Source organism: Brassica napus, chromosome C4, assembly GCF_020379485.1.
Source record: "Brassica napus cultivar Da-Ae chromosome C4, Da-Ae, whole genome shotgun sequence".
NCBI lineage: Eukaryota > Viridiplantae > Streptophyta > Magnoliopsida > Brassicales > Brassicaceae > Brassica > Brassica napus.
In genome coordinates this window covers 52407667-52425057 of record NC_063447.1, presented here as the reverse complement: position 1 = coordinate 52425057, position 17391 = coordinate 52407667, and the positions used below count along the sequence as shown (strand labels likewise).

General features: G+C 33.9%; 2 protein-coding genes and 1 long non-coding RNA gene across 6 annotated transcripts; 1 reads left to right on the top strand and 2 right to left on the bottom strand.

Moving 5' to 3' along the window:
• Positions 1-3886: 3886 nt before the first annotated feature.
• On the top strand, positions 3887-6387 carry LOC106423913. 3 transcript variants are annotated; one of them, XR_007322430.1, is made up of 5 exons: positions 3887-4047; positions 4234-4390; positions 4470-4527; positions 4593-5008; positions 6209-6387. It is a non-coding gene; the product is annotated as an uncharacterized LOC106423913 (long non-coding RNA). The 3 variants fall into 3 exon arrangements; XR_001284751.3 differs by lacking the exon at positions 6209-6387 and adding an exon at positions 5612-6146; XR_001284750.3 differs by lacking the exon at positions 6209-6387 and having other exon boundaries at positions 4593-5161.
• A 1844-nt stretch (positions 6388-8231) lies between these two features.
• Positions 8232-9458, bottom strand: LOC106423907 (zinc finger protein ZAT5). Its single transcript, XM_013864657.3, has one exon. The coding sequence runs from the start codon at positions 9215-9217 to the stop codon at positions 8354-8356; it is 864 nt and encodes a 287-aa protein (XP_013720111.2). The 5' UTR covers positions 9218-9458; the 3' UTR covers positions 8232-8353.
• A 5943-nt stretch (positions 9459-15401) lies between these two features.
• Positions 15402-17296, bottom strand: LOC106423933 (superoxide dismutase [Cu-Zn] 2, chloroplastic). Of its 2 annotated transcripts, none has more exons than XM_013864676.3 (8): positions 16970-17296; positions 16539-16600; positions 16396-16435; positions 16219-16314; positions 16081-16112; positions 15926-16001; positions 15773-15826; positions 15402-15622 (listed from the first exon to the last, which is right to left on the bottom strand). In XM_013864676.3, exons 1-8 carry the CDS (start codon positions 17205-17207, stop codon positions 15597-15599), a joined length of 624 nt encoding a protein of 207 aa, XP_013720130.1. In that variant the 5' UTR covers positions 17208-17296; the 3' UTR covers positions 15402-15596. The 2 variants fall into 2 exon arrangements, with proteins under 2 accessions (XP_013720130.1, XP_022556992.2); XM_022701271.2 differs by having other exon boundaries at positions 16539-16603; positions 16970-17280.
• Between the last annotated feature and the right edge of the window lie 95 nt (positions 17297-17391).

Below are 17391 nucleotides of genomic sequence, written 5' to 3'. Positions count from 1 at the left end.
GAAGAGTTACCACCTGAGGACGACGAGGAGGGAGCATCTCCCTCTACTCATTCCCCATAGAAGGTAACCCACTACTTTCCCTTGTATATACCATTTCGTTTTTGCATATTAGTTTTCTCTTTTTGAGTATCTCTCTCTCCTTGACAACACAGAGACTGTGTCATTTAAGTTTGGGGGAGGTACCAAGTATCTGATCATGTTTGCTTTGATGTTGTTTCATTGAGTCATGCATTGCATACCTATTTGCATAAAAAAAAAATTTTAAAAAAAATCATTTAGTTTGCATCATTTGCATTTCTGGGAGAGTCTAGAGCATATAGGTTGCATTTACTTGCATTGGGAGCAATGATTTGAAATGCCTTGTAAAGAACATTACTTTGCACCTGAGTAGCTTATGCACCTCTCAAAAAGACTTGTATGCTTTCGAGCTTTGAAAACTCTTCCTGAAACTTGTTGATTGCTGAAACTCAACCTTTGAAGCCAACTACAACTTTGTTTGAACTGAGCGAACTTAATGCTTCTTGCTTATGGTCCCTTGTGTACTGAGTCATGGATATACACACTTGAGTTGTCACATCCTTTATGCAAATCTTTTTGACAAACTCGAGTGGTACACCATTCCCAAAACCTTTCCCTCCTTTTGAGCTTTCATTATTTGATGAGTGAAGCATTTTTCGGAAAGCCTTACATGTGCATAATGTTGAGAGTATCGGGAACGATAATGCTTGATTTTCATTCTTGCTAGATTAGGCACTCTATTGTCTAGCTATAGGTGGGGGTGAGTGTTGTGACTATGGTTTGGAAGCATGAAAAGTTTGAAGGAAAAGAATTGACTCTTTGTGTTTAAATGGATAATCTTATTAGAATAAATAGATAAACGTCTAGCTAGAGTTTATGAAAAGTCTTGGTCCAAAAAAAAAAAATATATATATATATATATAAAAAAGAGAAAAAGAAAGAAAAGGGGGATAGCAAAGTTGTTTAGAGCTAAGATTTGTTTGGAAGTTGAGAAAATCCTTTATAGATTTCAAAGAAAAAGTGTTTTATGTGCAAAGTGTTCTTGGGATCTTTTGGTGAGAGATGGGAGTTGGGTTTGACATTGGGAAGTGATTGTGTAACTTGTATGTTTGGGAAAAGGGTAGAACAATGGAGATTGAGCATTGTATGCATGAGTTGGTCCCTTTCTTAGATATATTATGTGCAATGTCAAGGCTACTTGTTTTGAGAGTAAACCACTTTAAAAGATCATGGATTTTGAACCTTTTGACCCACTTGAATAAAAGCCTTCCCTTACTCAACCAAATGATTTGAACCAATTGACCATTTGCAAGAATTCACTCAATGTTTTATGCTTAATGAATGTGAGAGTTGGTTGATTTGAATGTGTGGATGCTTGATGATGAGAATAAGGGTAAAAAGGAGTTGAGATAGGCCTAGAGAAGCTAGAGTGTAATAAGAGAGTGTGCTCAGGTTGGATTAGATGTTGAGTTGAGTGCTAGTTGTGTTTCTTTTCGCTATGAGCTCCCCACCTTAAAACCTCTCTCTCTCTATGAATTCTAGAAAGTTCACTTGTGGACAAGTAAAAGAACAAGTTTGGGGGAGTTGATATCTTGCATATTTCTATTGTCTTATCTATTCACCCATGTGCATTTTGATCATATAGACTAGGATTTAGCCACGTTTAGGTTGCATTTTGCATATATGAGTCTTTATCAGGTATTGGAGTACCACATGGAGTTCTTGGAGACATTTGGGTGCATTTGGAGCTCAAAAAAGGTGATTAAGGTGATCATTGGACGAGCAATGCATGGAGCGACCTACCGGAGCGACGCCATGAACTCGCTCGCCATCTACGCTTCGGAGCGACCTCCTAGAGCGACACCCTAAGGTCGCTCGCGAGGAGACGACCCGGGAGCGACACAGCCAGGTCGCTCGCGAAGAAACGACCCGGGAGCGACCTCTCGCAGCGACGTGCCGAGGTCGCTCCGCGTCTATTTGTTTGGCCAAATTCATTTTTTCTCAAGGGCCTTTTGGTCATTTCATTATGCACGTTTTTACTTTTCAAAACGTATGTTTTAAGCACCTTTGGTAGCCACCAGGCAAAGGGAGCTCTTTTCTGAAGAACAACTAGTAAAACTTCTTTTGATTCAGATTTCATTGCTTTCATCTTGTGTTCTTGTTGATTTCTTATCTATTTCTCTACATGATTAATCTGAAATCCAATATGGGTTTAAGAGGAATCATGGAGATTAGTGAGTAATCACATTTTGAATTCATGGGTTAGAGAGATTGAAGGTGATTAGGTTAGTTCTAGGATGTTTTAGTGTAGATCATTCTTGTTCCTTACTAGTAGAGTATTCATAATGCATCTTCTGAGTTGGCCACTCAAAAGTTGATCAATAAGCATTTTCCACCCAAAAGGTGTTTGATGAAATGCCTGAGACAACTCTCCTAGGCTTTTAGTATACTTTGCCAATGACATTTGTTGTTAAAGGTGCTAAGATAGCTTATAGACTTGTTAGTAATGATTGCTTTCACATTATTCAACCAAAGACATTTGATGTTTGAGATATGTTAGCAAATGAGCATTCATCTAGACATAGAGCTTGCTTAGAATTGTGTCTAGTCTTAAGGTCGATAGTTTGATTGATCATTTGCCATCCTTAGTTCGATACTTGATCACCCAAGGTCTAATCTCTATGCCTATGAGTTCTCTTTTCCCTTAGTCAAGAAAGTATCATTCTGTAATTACTTTCTAGTATTCGTAGTAGTAGTAGTTTAAAACTCATCTAAATCATTGGTTGCACTTAGATTAAGTGAGTACTTGCATTCTCGGTGCTTTGATATCCCTCAGAACTGGTTCGACATTCACTCATACTACAACATTTGTCTTAGGGGCCTGAAAACTCCTAACATCAAATATAAATAGAATCAAACACATTCTCATTTTCATTCTTTTTTTTCTCTTCTTACTCTTTCTCATTCTCAACAATTTTCTTCTTCTTCATCCTTTTGTCCTCCTCTTTTTTTTTCTTTTTCTTTTTTACTTTCCTTCTTCGTCCTCTTTTTTCTTCTTCTCGTCATCTTTCTCCTCCTTCTCTCTTTTCTTCCCTTCTTCTTTCTCTTTCGCCACCTTCCTCCTTCTCCGTCTTCTACTTCCTCATTATGGTCACCCATCGTTTCCCCATTTAATTTTTATGGTGGTTTCATTTTTCTTCTTTTACTGTTTTCATGTACACATTTTCTTCCACTGATAGTGACTAAAAATAATCAAAAAAAAATTACTATTACCATTTTCATGTTATATTCTATTAGAGACCTATAGTATAGAAAAATAAGAAAATATTTATTATATTTTTTGTTATAATGTAACAATAAATCAATTGTTATGTACACATCATGTTTGTTGCACTGTCACCAATAGAGAAAGGATAAATGGTCCACTTTTAGCAAAATTGCCACTTGACCAACCACTTTATTATATAGTTACTTTATTATTATTTTTTATTTTGTGTTTATTCAGCCAATTAACTTTATAGTGGATTATGTGAAAGATGTTTTTTTAGAGATCAAATATTGATTACAAGGAAAAAGATAATGAAAGAAAAAGATAATGAAATTGTAAGAGAATTATGAATTCTTCAAGAAGAAGGTGCAACCACGGAAACCTTAATTTTTATGCCGGCTTCTATGCTTTTTGTGAATGTCTTCTCTTTGCGAATTCCACCGCATTTATAGCTGAACTCGCCGATTTCTTTTTTTTTCTCTTAAGAGCACCTCCATCGGTGTATCTAAGGAGGAGTTCTAAAGGAAAAATGGAAAATAAATAAATGAAAAAAGCATTAATTAGTTAGAACCGGTGCTTAATTAAGGGTACGTAAAATTGGTAAGAACCGCCTACCTGGCACATGCGTATTGGCTTCTTGTTTCTATTGGTCCTCTCTCTCTCTCTCTCTCTCTCTCTCTCTCTCTTCGTCGGGTTTTTTTTTGTGTGAGAAATTTCGTCATCTCTCCTTCTCCAAATCCATCCATGAAATCATCTTGAAGGTTCGAATTCTTTGTGTTTTTGTAATGATTCGAAGTTTGTGAATCTCGTTGAAATTGAAATTTGGTTTCGTTGGGTAATAATTAAGGTTTTTTTTCGAGAAGCGAAATTAGGGATTGCGAGGTTATTGTTCGATTGATTGCAAGTTGAATCAAATTGTATTCATCTTTTTTTTTTTGTGTATGCAGCATCGGTTCCTAGAATCAAAGCACGGAGATGTTTCAAGGTAGAGACAATATGTGACATCAATGAAGAAAACGGATTACTTTCTGCTTCTGGGTATCATCATTCTCCTCTTCCTCTCTGGGTCTGTAGCTTCAGCTCCTTCATCAACTTCACCAGCGAGTTAGTCCCACTATGTTTTCTGCAATGTCTATGATTCTTTTATAATGCTTCTTCTTAATATTTAACTTCTCTTTTGTAGTGCTCCTACTACCTCGGACTCGGAGGGATGTCTCGCCGCAATTTCACATCAATCACTGGTAATCCTCTGCATGAAACAATCTTCCATTTATTGTCATCTGTGATTCTTTTGTTTTCATTGCAGAGTCAGGTGTTAAAAAAACTTTGGATTCCATGGATACATGTGCAAACATGTTCATCTTGAGCATGTCTGGATATATGTGTTACACTTATTTGGGTATATTTTTATTAATCATTTTCCTTCGGCTCATCGTTATTTATGCACTGGTGAGTCATTTTCTTCTATTTTGGATACATTCTGAACATCAATAGGGAACTCATAGAGGTCTGGAAATGTATCCTCATGAATCGCAGCTCCTTGAGTGAGATCTGTCGCATTTCTGAGTTTTAGAATATTAAGCTTGACTATTTCTTTTTTATTATAGTAGTCTGTTCATGATCCTGAACATTTTGTGCAGGGCTGGTGAATTTGACTCAAATGGTTGAACTTCCATCTCAAGAAAGGTGGCTACAATTGGAAACTTTTCTTCAGATACGAAGGTATATGGTTTTCCAAGTACCAACTAGATTTATACATTTCTTTTATATTTGTTTAAAAAATTTAATTATAAATGTGTATTTCTATTTTTAATATGTTTTATGTTATATTTGTTTGAATTTTATGAAATCCAATAATTTATAAGTTTTGTAAAATTTAAATTTAATAATTTAATTTCTAAAAAAAAAAAATTAAAAACCTCATGCGGGTTCTCCCAATGGACCTTCTCAAAACAAATTACAATATTAAAGATTCTAAACTTTGTAAAGTACACAATTAACAAATAAATTAATTTTAAGAACTCATTAAGGGTTCTAACCAATGGAGGTGATCTAAGCAGACTTGAATCGTCTCGACCGCCTCTCTTCTTACCTATACCGAGTTCAATTACATTTTTGGGCCTTGTTGCGGGCTTGTCGATGGATATAGTCCATTTCTAACAATACATAACTCTAATACATGTTTGGTATATGTTTCAATTTTATTAACCTTGTTTAGAGCAGCTGCAACGCTGATCCTTACAAAAAAATCTTTAGCAACAAATTATTTTTATAATATGTGGGGACCAAAAAATTAGGAATTTGTGCCATAATTATGTCTTGCAGTCCGTAGGTAAGGACTATTTCGCTGCCGGGCTCGTCACTGTACGCGGGTCCCATTGCCGCATGGAAACTCGCGATTGGCCCCCTTTTTTTTTTTTAAACTGAAAAAAAATAAAATAATAAAATAATATAAAATACTTATCTGGGTTATCGAACCATGAGTAACATGGTTGTGGATGCCCTTAGTATATGTTTTACCAAACGTGGTTAACAAATGTTCTTGACTCGTACACTTTAAGAACTATTGATGTATAGGACTCCTGGATCGGTAAAACAAATATATCAGTCTACTGTAAAAAAAAAACTTACTGTTCTAGTCTCTTTTGGCTTAGTACAGGTCATCTTTTTATTGCTTATGTAGTTATGTACATATGACTTTCACTTAGTGATTTTGAGAATGAAAGCGAAGGAAACTACATTCAGATTTTATTAATTCTATACATTGTAGGCTTGGAGCTCTACAAGTTTTTCACTAATCTGTAAAATAAATTTGTAGAAAGATAGTTTAATCGACAAAATAACATCGTGCGAGAACAAGAATATGTTAATACATTTTATTTCAATAATAACGTTGAATCGTAAATGCAACTGCAATAATAGATTTATTAGAGGAGCATTGGAAGCAAGGAGTGAAGCGGTGAGTGAATCTTGTGACTGTTTCTGCTGTCACTGTTTATCTTCTTTTTTTCTTCTAATTATTAGTTTTTCTTTTCTTTTCTACTTTCTGTTATGTTATAATAATTGTTAGTCCGTTATAATTGATTAAAATAATTCATATATGATAAATTGTATATGTGATGACCAACAACCCAAAACCAAAGGGCCGGGAACCTAATACACGTCCTAAGCCGGTCACCACGTCCATCTCGTGTCCACAGTCCACACTACCTTTCTGTTTCTTAAATTCATTGTGTGTATATATAACATTTTCCTGATTATTTAACCAACTTATATAAATGGATTATATATGTATGCTTATTTACCAGGGGTGGGCAAAAAAAACGAACCAAACCGAGTTAAACCGAAACCGATTCAAACCGAACCAAAATCTATTTCAAACCATTTGGTTGAATATTTCTCCAGCCCGAATGGTTCGGTTTGGTTCGGTTTTAAACCGAACCAAACCGAGAAACCGATGTGTTTTAGTAATTATTTAAATTAAAAATATTAGTAATACCAATATACTAAAATTCTAATACTAAACCACATATTTTCTATTTTTTATTGATTAACATATATTCTTCTAACCTAATATGTAATCATCAAAATATTTGCTTTAAAATATTTCATTCATTGAAGGCTTTTTAATTTTAATGATGTTGGTTTTTTTACCTTAGTTAACTTTCATTTGTTTTAATTCTTATATATACTTTTTGTGATTTTTTAAAGGTTTTTGTTTGAGTTTTATATTGAATTTAGTTCACAGAGTTTATGTTTACATAATTTATGTTGTAAAACATAATTTCTCTTAAAAAAAATAAACTAAAAAAAATCTAATTAAACCGATCCAAAAAATAAATCAAACCGAATACAAATCAAACGAAATACAAACCGAACCGAACACAAACCGAACCACACTAACTATGGTTTACTTCAGTTGGAAAAATACTAGAACCAAACAAACCGAACCCGAACCGAACCGAACCGATAAAATAACCAAAGTGTCGACCCCTATTATTTACAAATTGCTTGTTATGAAAAGGAGCTGGAAAAATAGTATTGTTCATCATAGCACAAATTCAAAATGAGATATTATTATTTTTATTCATTACTAAATAATTACCCTTTTAAATATTGTGACTGAGTTAATCATAAGTTGATTCTCAAACTTTTTTCTTTTTTTGAGAAAAATCTCAAACTAATTTTGGAATCTAGAAAATGAGGTTTATTTTGTACTTTGTCAGATTATCTTAGGTGAATAATACTTTTGTATATTAGGTGACTAACATAAGAATATGATTTCAAATGCTATTTAGTGTATGAATATATTTATACCATAAAATTACGAAATGGGAAAGATGGAATATAGCGTTGGGCTTCTTATACATAATGTCATAACAGGGACATCACTATTTACAAAAAAATAAAAAATAATAGTTGGTATATTTTAAAGTGCTTCTTTTATAATCGGGTACCTATAAGTCAAATATCAAATGAAAATAAGATTTATTAAATATTATTTTCAACTAAAACATTTAAAGTGCTTTATATGTATTTTATAATGTTTTACACCTCTATTTCTCTAGATTTTCTATAAATTTTTATGCCATAACATATTTTGTTTGAAGTAGTAGAACACAATATAGCGTTGGCTGCGTAATCGTGGGTGGAAAGAGGCGTCTACAAGCAATACAATGCTTGGTTCACATGTTACAAAAAACTCATATTTTGTATTTTGTTTAAAAGAATAATAAAATATACCTTAAAAAGAGGGAAAGAAAAGATGCCTTGGAAGTCACTTGCTTTTCGTGAATGAAAGGCAACCATGAACACAAACCACTTGCTTACTCAAACTATTCTTACTTCAACAAGTAGATCATCTAACTATCACACAACCCTTTACTTAACTCCTACTATTATTCCTTCTTTTTCATTATAACTTGTACATTTCATTTTCCTCCTATTAAAAAAAAACAACTGATACTTTGATTAAATTTTTGGAAATAATTCCAGTTCAACAATATAGTAATAGAAGAAGAATTCACAAATATATTATCATGTAACTAAACATTCAACTACAAACAACTAGTAATGACAATCTATTAACGCTGGTGTGGTTGAGAACACAATCCCTTGAAACTTGGACTCTCTTAGATCATCTTCTGGTGCCGGTAGATTAAGATCCAGCGGTAAATATTTCCTCTGCTCAATGTAAGAGCTCAAATTCTCAGTCTCCTCTTCTGTACTGTTTCTGCTAACTTCCGTGGTAGCGACCGGTATTACCGCAGTGGTGGCTGTCCTGTGCCGCCTCATGTGGCCGCCGAGGGCTTGTCCCGAAGTGAACTCTGAACCGCAGATCGAACACTCGTGTACTTTGTTTGCCTTGCTGATGATGATGTTACTTGACAGCGAAGCTAGGGATGAACCAAACACTTTGAAATTATATTTTTGCCCTTCCTCTGACCCACTAGACTTGGCCTGCATCAGGGGTAGTTTAGTCTTTTCCTCTATCGACACTCTAGGTTTCTTGTGGCTCGCCCTGTGTCCACCGAGAGCTTGGAACGACGAGAACGTCCGGCTACATGTTTTACACTCGTAGACAAAGAAACTCGAATTCTCTGCCGACGAAAGAGTTTTATCAGCTTTTCTCGAATTCTTGAGATCTGGCGAAAGAGCCGCTCCGCGCGCAAGCATGATGAGACAAATCGCCATGTCTTCCTCTTCTTCGGTACAATCAGTTGTGGTCACTGGAGACGAAACCGCCGAGTTGTATTCATCGGAAACTGCTCTCCCTCCGCCGCCATCCCCGGCTGATGAGTTTGAAGAGGTGTTGGTGGTAGCCGCCGCGGCCGCCACCAAAAAGGTCGACGACGATGATCTCTGTCGCTTCGTACGCTTACCCTTTATGATTTGCGTCTGGTCACTACCAACATGATCTTGACTCATCATGATTATTAACACTAAATATAGTAAACAAGAGAAGACAGCCCGATTCAAGAACCCAATAACTCAATCAAGAAACAAGCCTAATTCAAGAATTTTTTTTTTTTTTGGTGTTTATTATGTGGAGTGAACTAACAAGAGAGAGAAAAGAGAAGAGAGGCAGTGTAGAAGACGATGGTGGGGCTGCTTATTTATATATACAAAGGGAGAGGTTATAAGGTTGGTGGTTGTTAATCTTTTTGGTTTACTCCACGAAATTTTATGCACATATTGATCCACTTTTCATTATTATAATATTTCCAAAACAACCAATAGCATTTTGACGGTTCACTCTGCTGGCTGCAGTACATATGACCTGACATTCTGCATTTCTCTGCCAAATTCCTTCAGAAATGAAATCAACTAAATTTTTTTATTCATGGTGATGGCAAAATAATAGAAATCTCTCTTTTTTTCTAATTTATGTTTTGTTGTATCTACTTTTAATCCATATCTTCTAAATATTATCTTCACCTAGATCTATGTACCAGAAGTCAACCCTCCATGACGTTTATTTTTATTTGTATTAAATTAGACAGCTTCTTCTAGTACATATTTTCAAAGAACAAGCATATTTATATTATTGCTTCGATTAATCTAATTGTTAGATCTTGTATCATTCTTAGTTGCATAAATAACAGAGATGTATTATTATGATTAAAGTACTAATTCCAAATTGTTTTATTTTATTCAAAGCAAAAAGTAGAAAATAAAAAGGAAAGTGAAACCCGTGAAGGGTTAAGCACTGAATTAGGCAAAGGTTCATTAGTAGTGTTGAGTGGCACTTAGGCCACCAATTCACGTTTTTTTTTTTGTTTATGTTAGTGTGAACATTCAGTTCTATCAACAAGCAAAGGTTTTACTTTCACGCACTTTAGATCCACGTCATCAAATCGACGCTTTCAATGAGAACCGAAAATGGATAGAACTATACACAAAATGTTCACGACAGCATGTAATAAGTATATACATATTGTTAATGGTTGTGACGACTAATGGTTGTGACGACTACAAAAAACCTTTGATTAGTTGTTTAATATATAAATTTATCATGAAAATAATGATTCGTAGACATAAGACGGATCATAATTACGAGGCGACATGCAATGGCCGGTGTTTATAGGATTAGGTGCATTCATCGGTGGCATGTTAGGCTAAGAAAAATTGTAAGCAGTCTTTGTTGTTGTGAAGAGTCAAGACCACTACTTTTTTTTTATTTTTCTTATAATAATGATAACTAAATTATTACTAATATATTGATTAGATAGTTGAAATCTATGATCAACGGGGTACTTTAGACCATCTCCAACTAATACTTATTTTTTCCTCTATAATTCCCACAAAAATAGAGTAACTCTATTATATGGTAAATTTTGCTCCAATGATAGAAGAGAAAATAGAGGAATTTCACTTTTTCACTTTATAATAGAGTAACTCTATTATAGAGGAGCAAAACTTACCCTATAATAGAGTTACTCTATTTTTGTGGGAATTATAAAAAAAAAAATATGTATGGGTTGGAGATGCGCCTAGAGCAACTCCATTAGTAATATGAAGACAAGTATCTCACAACTAATGCAGACTAAAAGAAGAAAAAACTCAAGAGATGAAAGGTGAAAGTATGTATGCCCCGAACTTATCAGATATTGTCTCATGCCAAACGGCTATATATTGTTGGACTCAATTTCGGTCAATACATTAATGGGCCGCGATCAAAGGTATGAGCCGTAAGGAACTGAAGCCCATAGCAAGCAATCGAGTTCGAAAGCGAAGGAGTCGAGGTCCCGGAGATCGCGAAGCAGTCCCGGAGATCGCGGAGCAGTTACGAAGATCACGAGGTCGACTTACTATAAGGAAGGAGAGCGGACACGAAGAAGGACACGTTGAAAACCCTAGAGAGAGCTACACGACCTTGTTCTCATCCCAATTTTAGATTCTTTCTTTACGGATCTCATTTGATCACTCGATCTAGTTCAGCTCATTGTATTCGATCTTATTCATCAATAAAGTCCATTTTTACCTACAGAAAACTGTTTAACATCGTTGTATTCTAAAGATATTGTTGCTTACATCATTTGTCTTTCCTAGATCAAACTCCGATCACTATCAAATACTTAATACTTAGGGTAGATTTTAGGTTCTACGTATATGAGTGGTTCAAGTTAAATAAATGAAATAAAAATTAACTTTTCAACAAAACTACAATATAATATTAATATAAAATCTGACAATACTTGTTTGGAGATATTGTCCAGTAATGTTGCCCTTATGACTTCATACAGCTGCCCGTAAAATAGGCATATATATGTAGATGGAAATTTTGAACACATTTGAAATAAAATAAAATAAAATAAAATAAGAAACTCGATTACTTTTGATGTTTGGGAGAAAATTCGACAATTCTTGATAATTTGCAACAAAAAAGAAAATAAAAACGAATTTAATTTAATATTGGTGGTTGAATTATAGTGGTGATATTTTTTTTCTTAATTTGCTCTAGTTTGAATCATGTGCTTCTAGTCATTGTAGACGTTTATATTGGCAAAAAAATATCCAACTTTCTGTAAAACATATGGAATTACTTGAAAACTCAGTTAGGTATATATGGGTTCAAAACTCATATATATTGAATTATTGTGCCTAATTAATAAAGAAAATGACTAGGACATTTTTTGTTGAGTACCTTGTGGTCGAATGATAAGGAGACAAAGTTGCAACGCCATTACGTATAAGGTTCGATTCATCTACTATGCGAAACTAAATTACATTGTTCCTGAACACCTACACTAATATGGATCTTTGATTAAAGCTTATTTGCTTACCCAGATACAAGATCTATTTGTGGGTTGCATCTCTTTTTAGAAATTAGTTATGACCCCTATGTAGATCCCGAATATTTCTAGATTAATAAAAAAAAATTAACCAAAAAGTGATTTTAATATTTTAAAAAAAAAAAATCTATTAAAACTTTTAGTTTTGTATAAGTATCACTGATTCATTATTAAAAAAGTATGCGTGGATTGTTAAAAAAAATTGTTAAACACTAGTTATTAGTATTTTCTCCATTCAAATTGGGAGACATATTTTAGGGGGGAAATAGTTCCAAGAACTTCTAACAGGATAAGAAATCTCAAGTGGATATATACAATACAATTTTGGGGCCAAGGAAAGGTAATGTGTGCGATGAGAGTCTTTTACATACACAAAAGTTTTGTGGCAAAACCCATCACTTCCTTTTTCAGCCGGAATATTTTGCTAATTTCATGCAGCATTTTTGACTTTACATAGGGATTGCTGTTTCTATATACTAGTAATTATGCAGCTGTATATGGCGATTATCTATATCGATGTATGTGTTACCAACTTGTCACTGGAATATACCAATCAAATGACTACGGTCCTGCGTTTTTTTAAATAATAATTAGATATATTAATTTATCAACCTTCGAAAGGGCATCGACAGTGTACAAAATTCCGGTACACCGGAAAACAGAAATCACTAGGTTACAGATAGGCAACAGTCAATCAAAAACAAACTAGATGGCTACAGAGAAGGAGAATGAATCGCATGTGAAAAGCAGAGGAATCAGAGATCCTCTTCCAGTGAACACCGGTAGACCACATATTCAGCCTCTGGGATTTCTCGAGGCTAGGGAGTACCCCGTGGCACAGTTATCGGCTCCGTTATGGAGGACCTAGTCATTTAAGCTATGAACGGTCCTGCGTTACATATATATATTTTATTTACTCCAGAATATTAAATGGTTACTCTTGGTAAGAAATGTATTAGTAAGTATAGATGTTTTACCAAAAGAAAAAAAAATGCTACCATCAAGCTAAGTATATAAAAAGACCTAGTCATTTTCATTATTAACTTGATTAGGCACAATAATTCAATAACACGATGAAATGATTGGAAGAAATTACTCTTAATCACGTTGGACTATTCCAAACCTTATTGTCTTGTACTTAAAGTGGCCCTCCCATCCTTTGCAGAACAATTTAATATAGACACACACATGGATTTCATATACAACTCAATACTATTTCTTTAGTGGTATAATTAAAACTAAGGTAGTATATGGTGACACTAAAATTTGGGTAATTCTATTATTAATCAACTCATGTGTTTTTTTCTTGATTGATCTGAGGGTATTTTCAGCTTATGAGAGGATTCAGAATAATCTCTAAATAGAGGTGGAGTTCACGGATAGACTTTCTTTCCGGATATCTAAATGGGTTCTAAATAATTAGTATATATATATGTGGTCACATGATATAGTGTAGTTGGATGTCTTGAAACCCCACTATGCTCACACTTAACTTTTCTAAATTGTGTTATAAGACCAACTCCAACGAAGAAATGGTAAAAGGTCCTAAAACATTTAAAATAAATGGAGAATCAACAAAACAAAGAGAGAAAAAACACAAAAGTCCTAATCTTACAACTTTTTAGAACTTTTACCAACCTCCAAAGCATAGGTGTTAAACAGACATTGTGTCAAAGGATTGTAAAAATCAAAAATAATTATAATATTAATTTATTTTTTTCTTTAGAAACTTTGTAGTTATCAGCAGATAATGCTGCCCTAAGGATGTAAAATAATTTATGTGTGTTTTTGGAACAGGATAATAATTAATGAACCGTACTTCTCTTTATAAGTATCATACACCCAGTGGCTTTGGTTGAATTATCCGTTGAACAACACAATTTTATTTTACTCTTCTTTGTTTAACTTATTAATTAAAAACAACTTAATAATGTTACATATTTAAATAAAAATTATATAGTAGACATTTTCTTTAATTTAAGTTGCTAATGAATCTTACACTTTTAAATATGTCTCTTGAAGTAAACGTTTAGCATTATTATTTTATAAATTAAATAATTATTTTTAGTAAAATAAAAATTTATAGAAATTAAGATAATTAGTTTTTTAATAAATGTCCAGTAAAAAATTTGGTTGTCATCCGATTTTCAATAGGGTTCCGGTTCGATATTGGATTTTCAAATTTAGAGAAATAGGAACATGTTTTAATTTGGTTTTTCTCGATTTGATATTCAACTTTCGTAACTTTTATAGAAATAATATTGTTTACTTTTGTGAGTTTACTACATTATTTCAAATATACAGATTTTAGTCATCCAAAATTTTATTAAACTAATCAAAATATTAACAATATTTATACCGCAAAATTTATTTCTCTACTCAAAACATTAATTTGTACTGTTATTCTATGAAAACGACACGCTTATCATATATAATGCATAAATCGCGGTTGCACCACACCGTTCTTTCATTTCGTATTTACTTATACTACCAAATCTATATATTGTCACCATTCTAACTTTAAATAGTTTAAATAGTGAATGGTGATACTGAAATTTTGATATTTCAATAACTATTATTGAAAACCGTCCCATGTGATCATTATCCACATTTAACTTTTATAATTTGTACTGTATGTTTCAGAAAAGAAAAATAATTTGTGTACATGTTCGAAGCAGGGTAATAGATAATGAACCACACTTCTCTTTATAACTATCAATATCATATATCTAATATATCCAGTGGTTGTGGTCGACTTCCGTGTTGGACAACACACAATTTTGTTTTCTCTTGTCTTATTTAACTTATTAATAGAAAGCAACTTCGAAATGTTACATATTTAATTAAAGAATCAGATAGTAGACATTTTAAAGTTTCTAATAGATCTTATAAATATTGTACTTTTAAGGTTCTCTTAATGTAAAAGGTTAACATATTATTTTCATAATTTCAAATAATTAGTTTTTATAGTAAAATAAATTTTACAAAAATTAAAAGAGGTATTTTAATCAAATTTGGTACTTGTTCGATTATCAATTCGGTTTGATTTCAGGTTTCTAATTTAGAGGAAAGGAAGGTTTTTTTTGTTTAGTTTTCCTCGGTTCAGTATTCAAGTTTTGCCTAACTTTCTTTTAAATAGGAGTGTTCATTACAATAGCAACTTGTGATAGAGGTATTCCAAATTCTTTTTTGGTTTACAGACATTAAACAAACAAATATGCTTATCATCTATAAAAAAAAAACTCTCTTAAAATCAGTTTACCTCTTTACCTAAAACCAAAATCTAAGCATGAATCGTTAGCTTGGTAAAAGGAAAGTAATAGCAAAACAAACGATCAAATGCAGATTTAAACCAAAAGTAACAAACACGTTTACAAAGGCACAACTCCAGAAAGAGACTTTGATGCTAGGAACATAAACATCAAAAGCTTATTCAGCCAACTTTTATTTGACATCTGATTCAACAGACAAGACGACCAACACAGTAGACACCAAAGTACTTACTTAGCCCAGACTTAGAGCGGCGTCAAACCAACCACACCTGCGTTAGAACCAACGTAGCTCGTGAGGTTACAAAAACATAGAATCAAAACTTGCATCTTTAACAACTTATATGAAAGCGAGCTTTCTTTTTTTCAGATGTAAAAACGCATGAAACAATGGCAGCCTAAATCATAGAGTTAAACCATACCGCATGCCAATCTCCCGCCTGCGTTTCCAGTGGTCAGGCTAAGCTCATGCCCACCTACATTTTGCCAAAATCAAAAGAAGAAGAAATAATCAGATCACATTTTAGCTTATGAAACTTGTAAAATCTTTTGGAAAGTGCAATAGTTTATTATACCCTTTCCGAGGTCATCCTTAAGCTCGTGAACCACAAAGGCTCTTCCAACAACAGAGTTAGGACCAGTCAGAGGAATCTGCACACATGAATTCACATTTAAAACAAAAGCTTCTTATAAGAGAACATAAACGCGAATAAACATAATATAAAAAAACCTGATTGTCCACAAGTGTTGTTTCTGCCACGCCTGTTGTTACAATTTAAAAAAAAAAAAAAAAAAAAAAAACAGTGCTTAGAGAGAATGGTACAAACTATGTTGTAATGTTGAACCAATGGACAGTAAAGTAATATACCATCGGCCTTGGCAGTAATGTTTCCCAGGTCACCCGCATGACGGATCTCGTCTTCAGGAGCTCCGTGTGTCATGTTGTTAGGGTTGAAATGTGGCCCTACGATAAATTAAAGACATGTGTTTTTTTTTTTTAAAATACAAAATAATGATATATGGGTAATGCAGCAAAATGATTCACCTGTTGAGATGCATCCATTTGTTGTATCACCAAACTCATGCTGTAAAAAAAAAAATGCAAAACAGAATAATTACACAAGAGACATTACATAAAGACCAAAACAAGAAGAAAGAGATCGATAAAGTAGGGGAAGAACAACTCACGAGGTGAAAGCCATGAGGCCCTGGTGTGAGACCGGTGATACGAACACTCACTTTTGTAGGACCTGCTTAATCAACTCGAAAGAAACCAAATTAGATTGAAAGATATCAACATTCAAGAAATCGCTAGGCCTTTCTAAAAAAATGTTTCGTTTAGGTCCGATTTGCCCACTAGTAGAATGCCTAGCCGTGGCCTGGACCGACTTTTAGAACACTATCCTTGATTACACAATGAATGATGTTTAGCTACAACTAATCCCAACGGATAAAGTTTAAATAAACATTCTTAAGTTAATCTCAAACAGTCATTTGCTAGAAAAGTATGGAATCTTGGTGAAAATTGAGAAATTAATTTTACATATTATGCAAACACTAAGCAGTGAGCTAATAATACACAACACATCAGAATGAAAATTGAGAAGGAAGGGGCGTACCTGTGTCTTCTTGTGTCAAAGTAACAACTCCTTCGACGTCGGAGTTACCCTTGAGCACAGCAACAGCTTTCTTCGCGGCGGAAACGACTGTCAGCGATTTCTTCGAGGCCGGGAAGGAAACAGACTGGGGACGGTGGAGGTTGAGAGAGACGCCGCCGAAAGAGGAACGGAGAGTGGACGGAGGGGAAACGAGGAGGCGCGGAGGCGATGAGAAGGAGAGGAAGGTGTGAGAAGCCATTGGATGTTGTTGCTCTTTTGGCGTTTCGAAGAAGCGATTGGGAAAATTAGGGATGAGGTTTTTATTTATTTATTTGTTGTGTGTGTGTGTACCAAACATATTTACAAGTGTATGACAAAATGTATTCATTTTTTAACGGTGATAGAAAACTGTTATGTTGGCGTGGTAATTCTTTCGCATTCTA

What these genes read in the sequence shown, in the direction of transcription:
- LOC106423907 (XM_013864657.3), bottom strand. Translation starts at nt 9,217, where the DNA reads ATGATGAGTCAAGATCATGTTGGTAGTGACCAGACGCAAATCATAAAG.
- LOC106423933 (XM_022701271.2), bottom strand. Translation starts at nt 17,207, where the DNA reads ATGGCTTCTCACACCTTCCTCTCCTTCTCATCGCCTCCGCGCCTCCTC. An exon ending in AAATGGATGCATCTCAACAG is followed by an intron (nt 16,315 to 16,395) that starts GTGAATCATTTT and finishes AATTTATCGTAG; the next exon opens with GGCCACATTTCAACCCTAAC. An exon ending in CATTACTGCCAAGGCCGATG is followed by an intron (nt 16,113 to 16,218) that starts GTATATTACTTT and finishes TTGTAACAACAG; the next exon opens with GCGTGGCAGAAACAACACTT.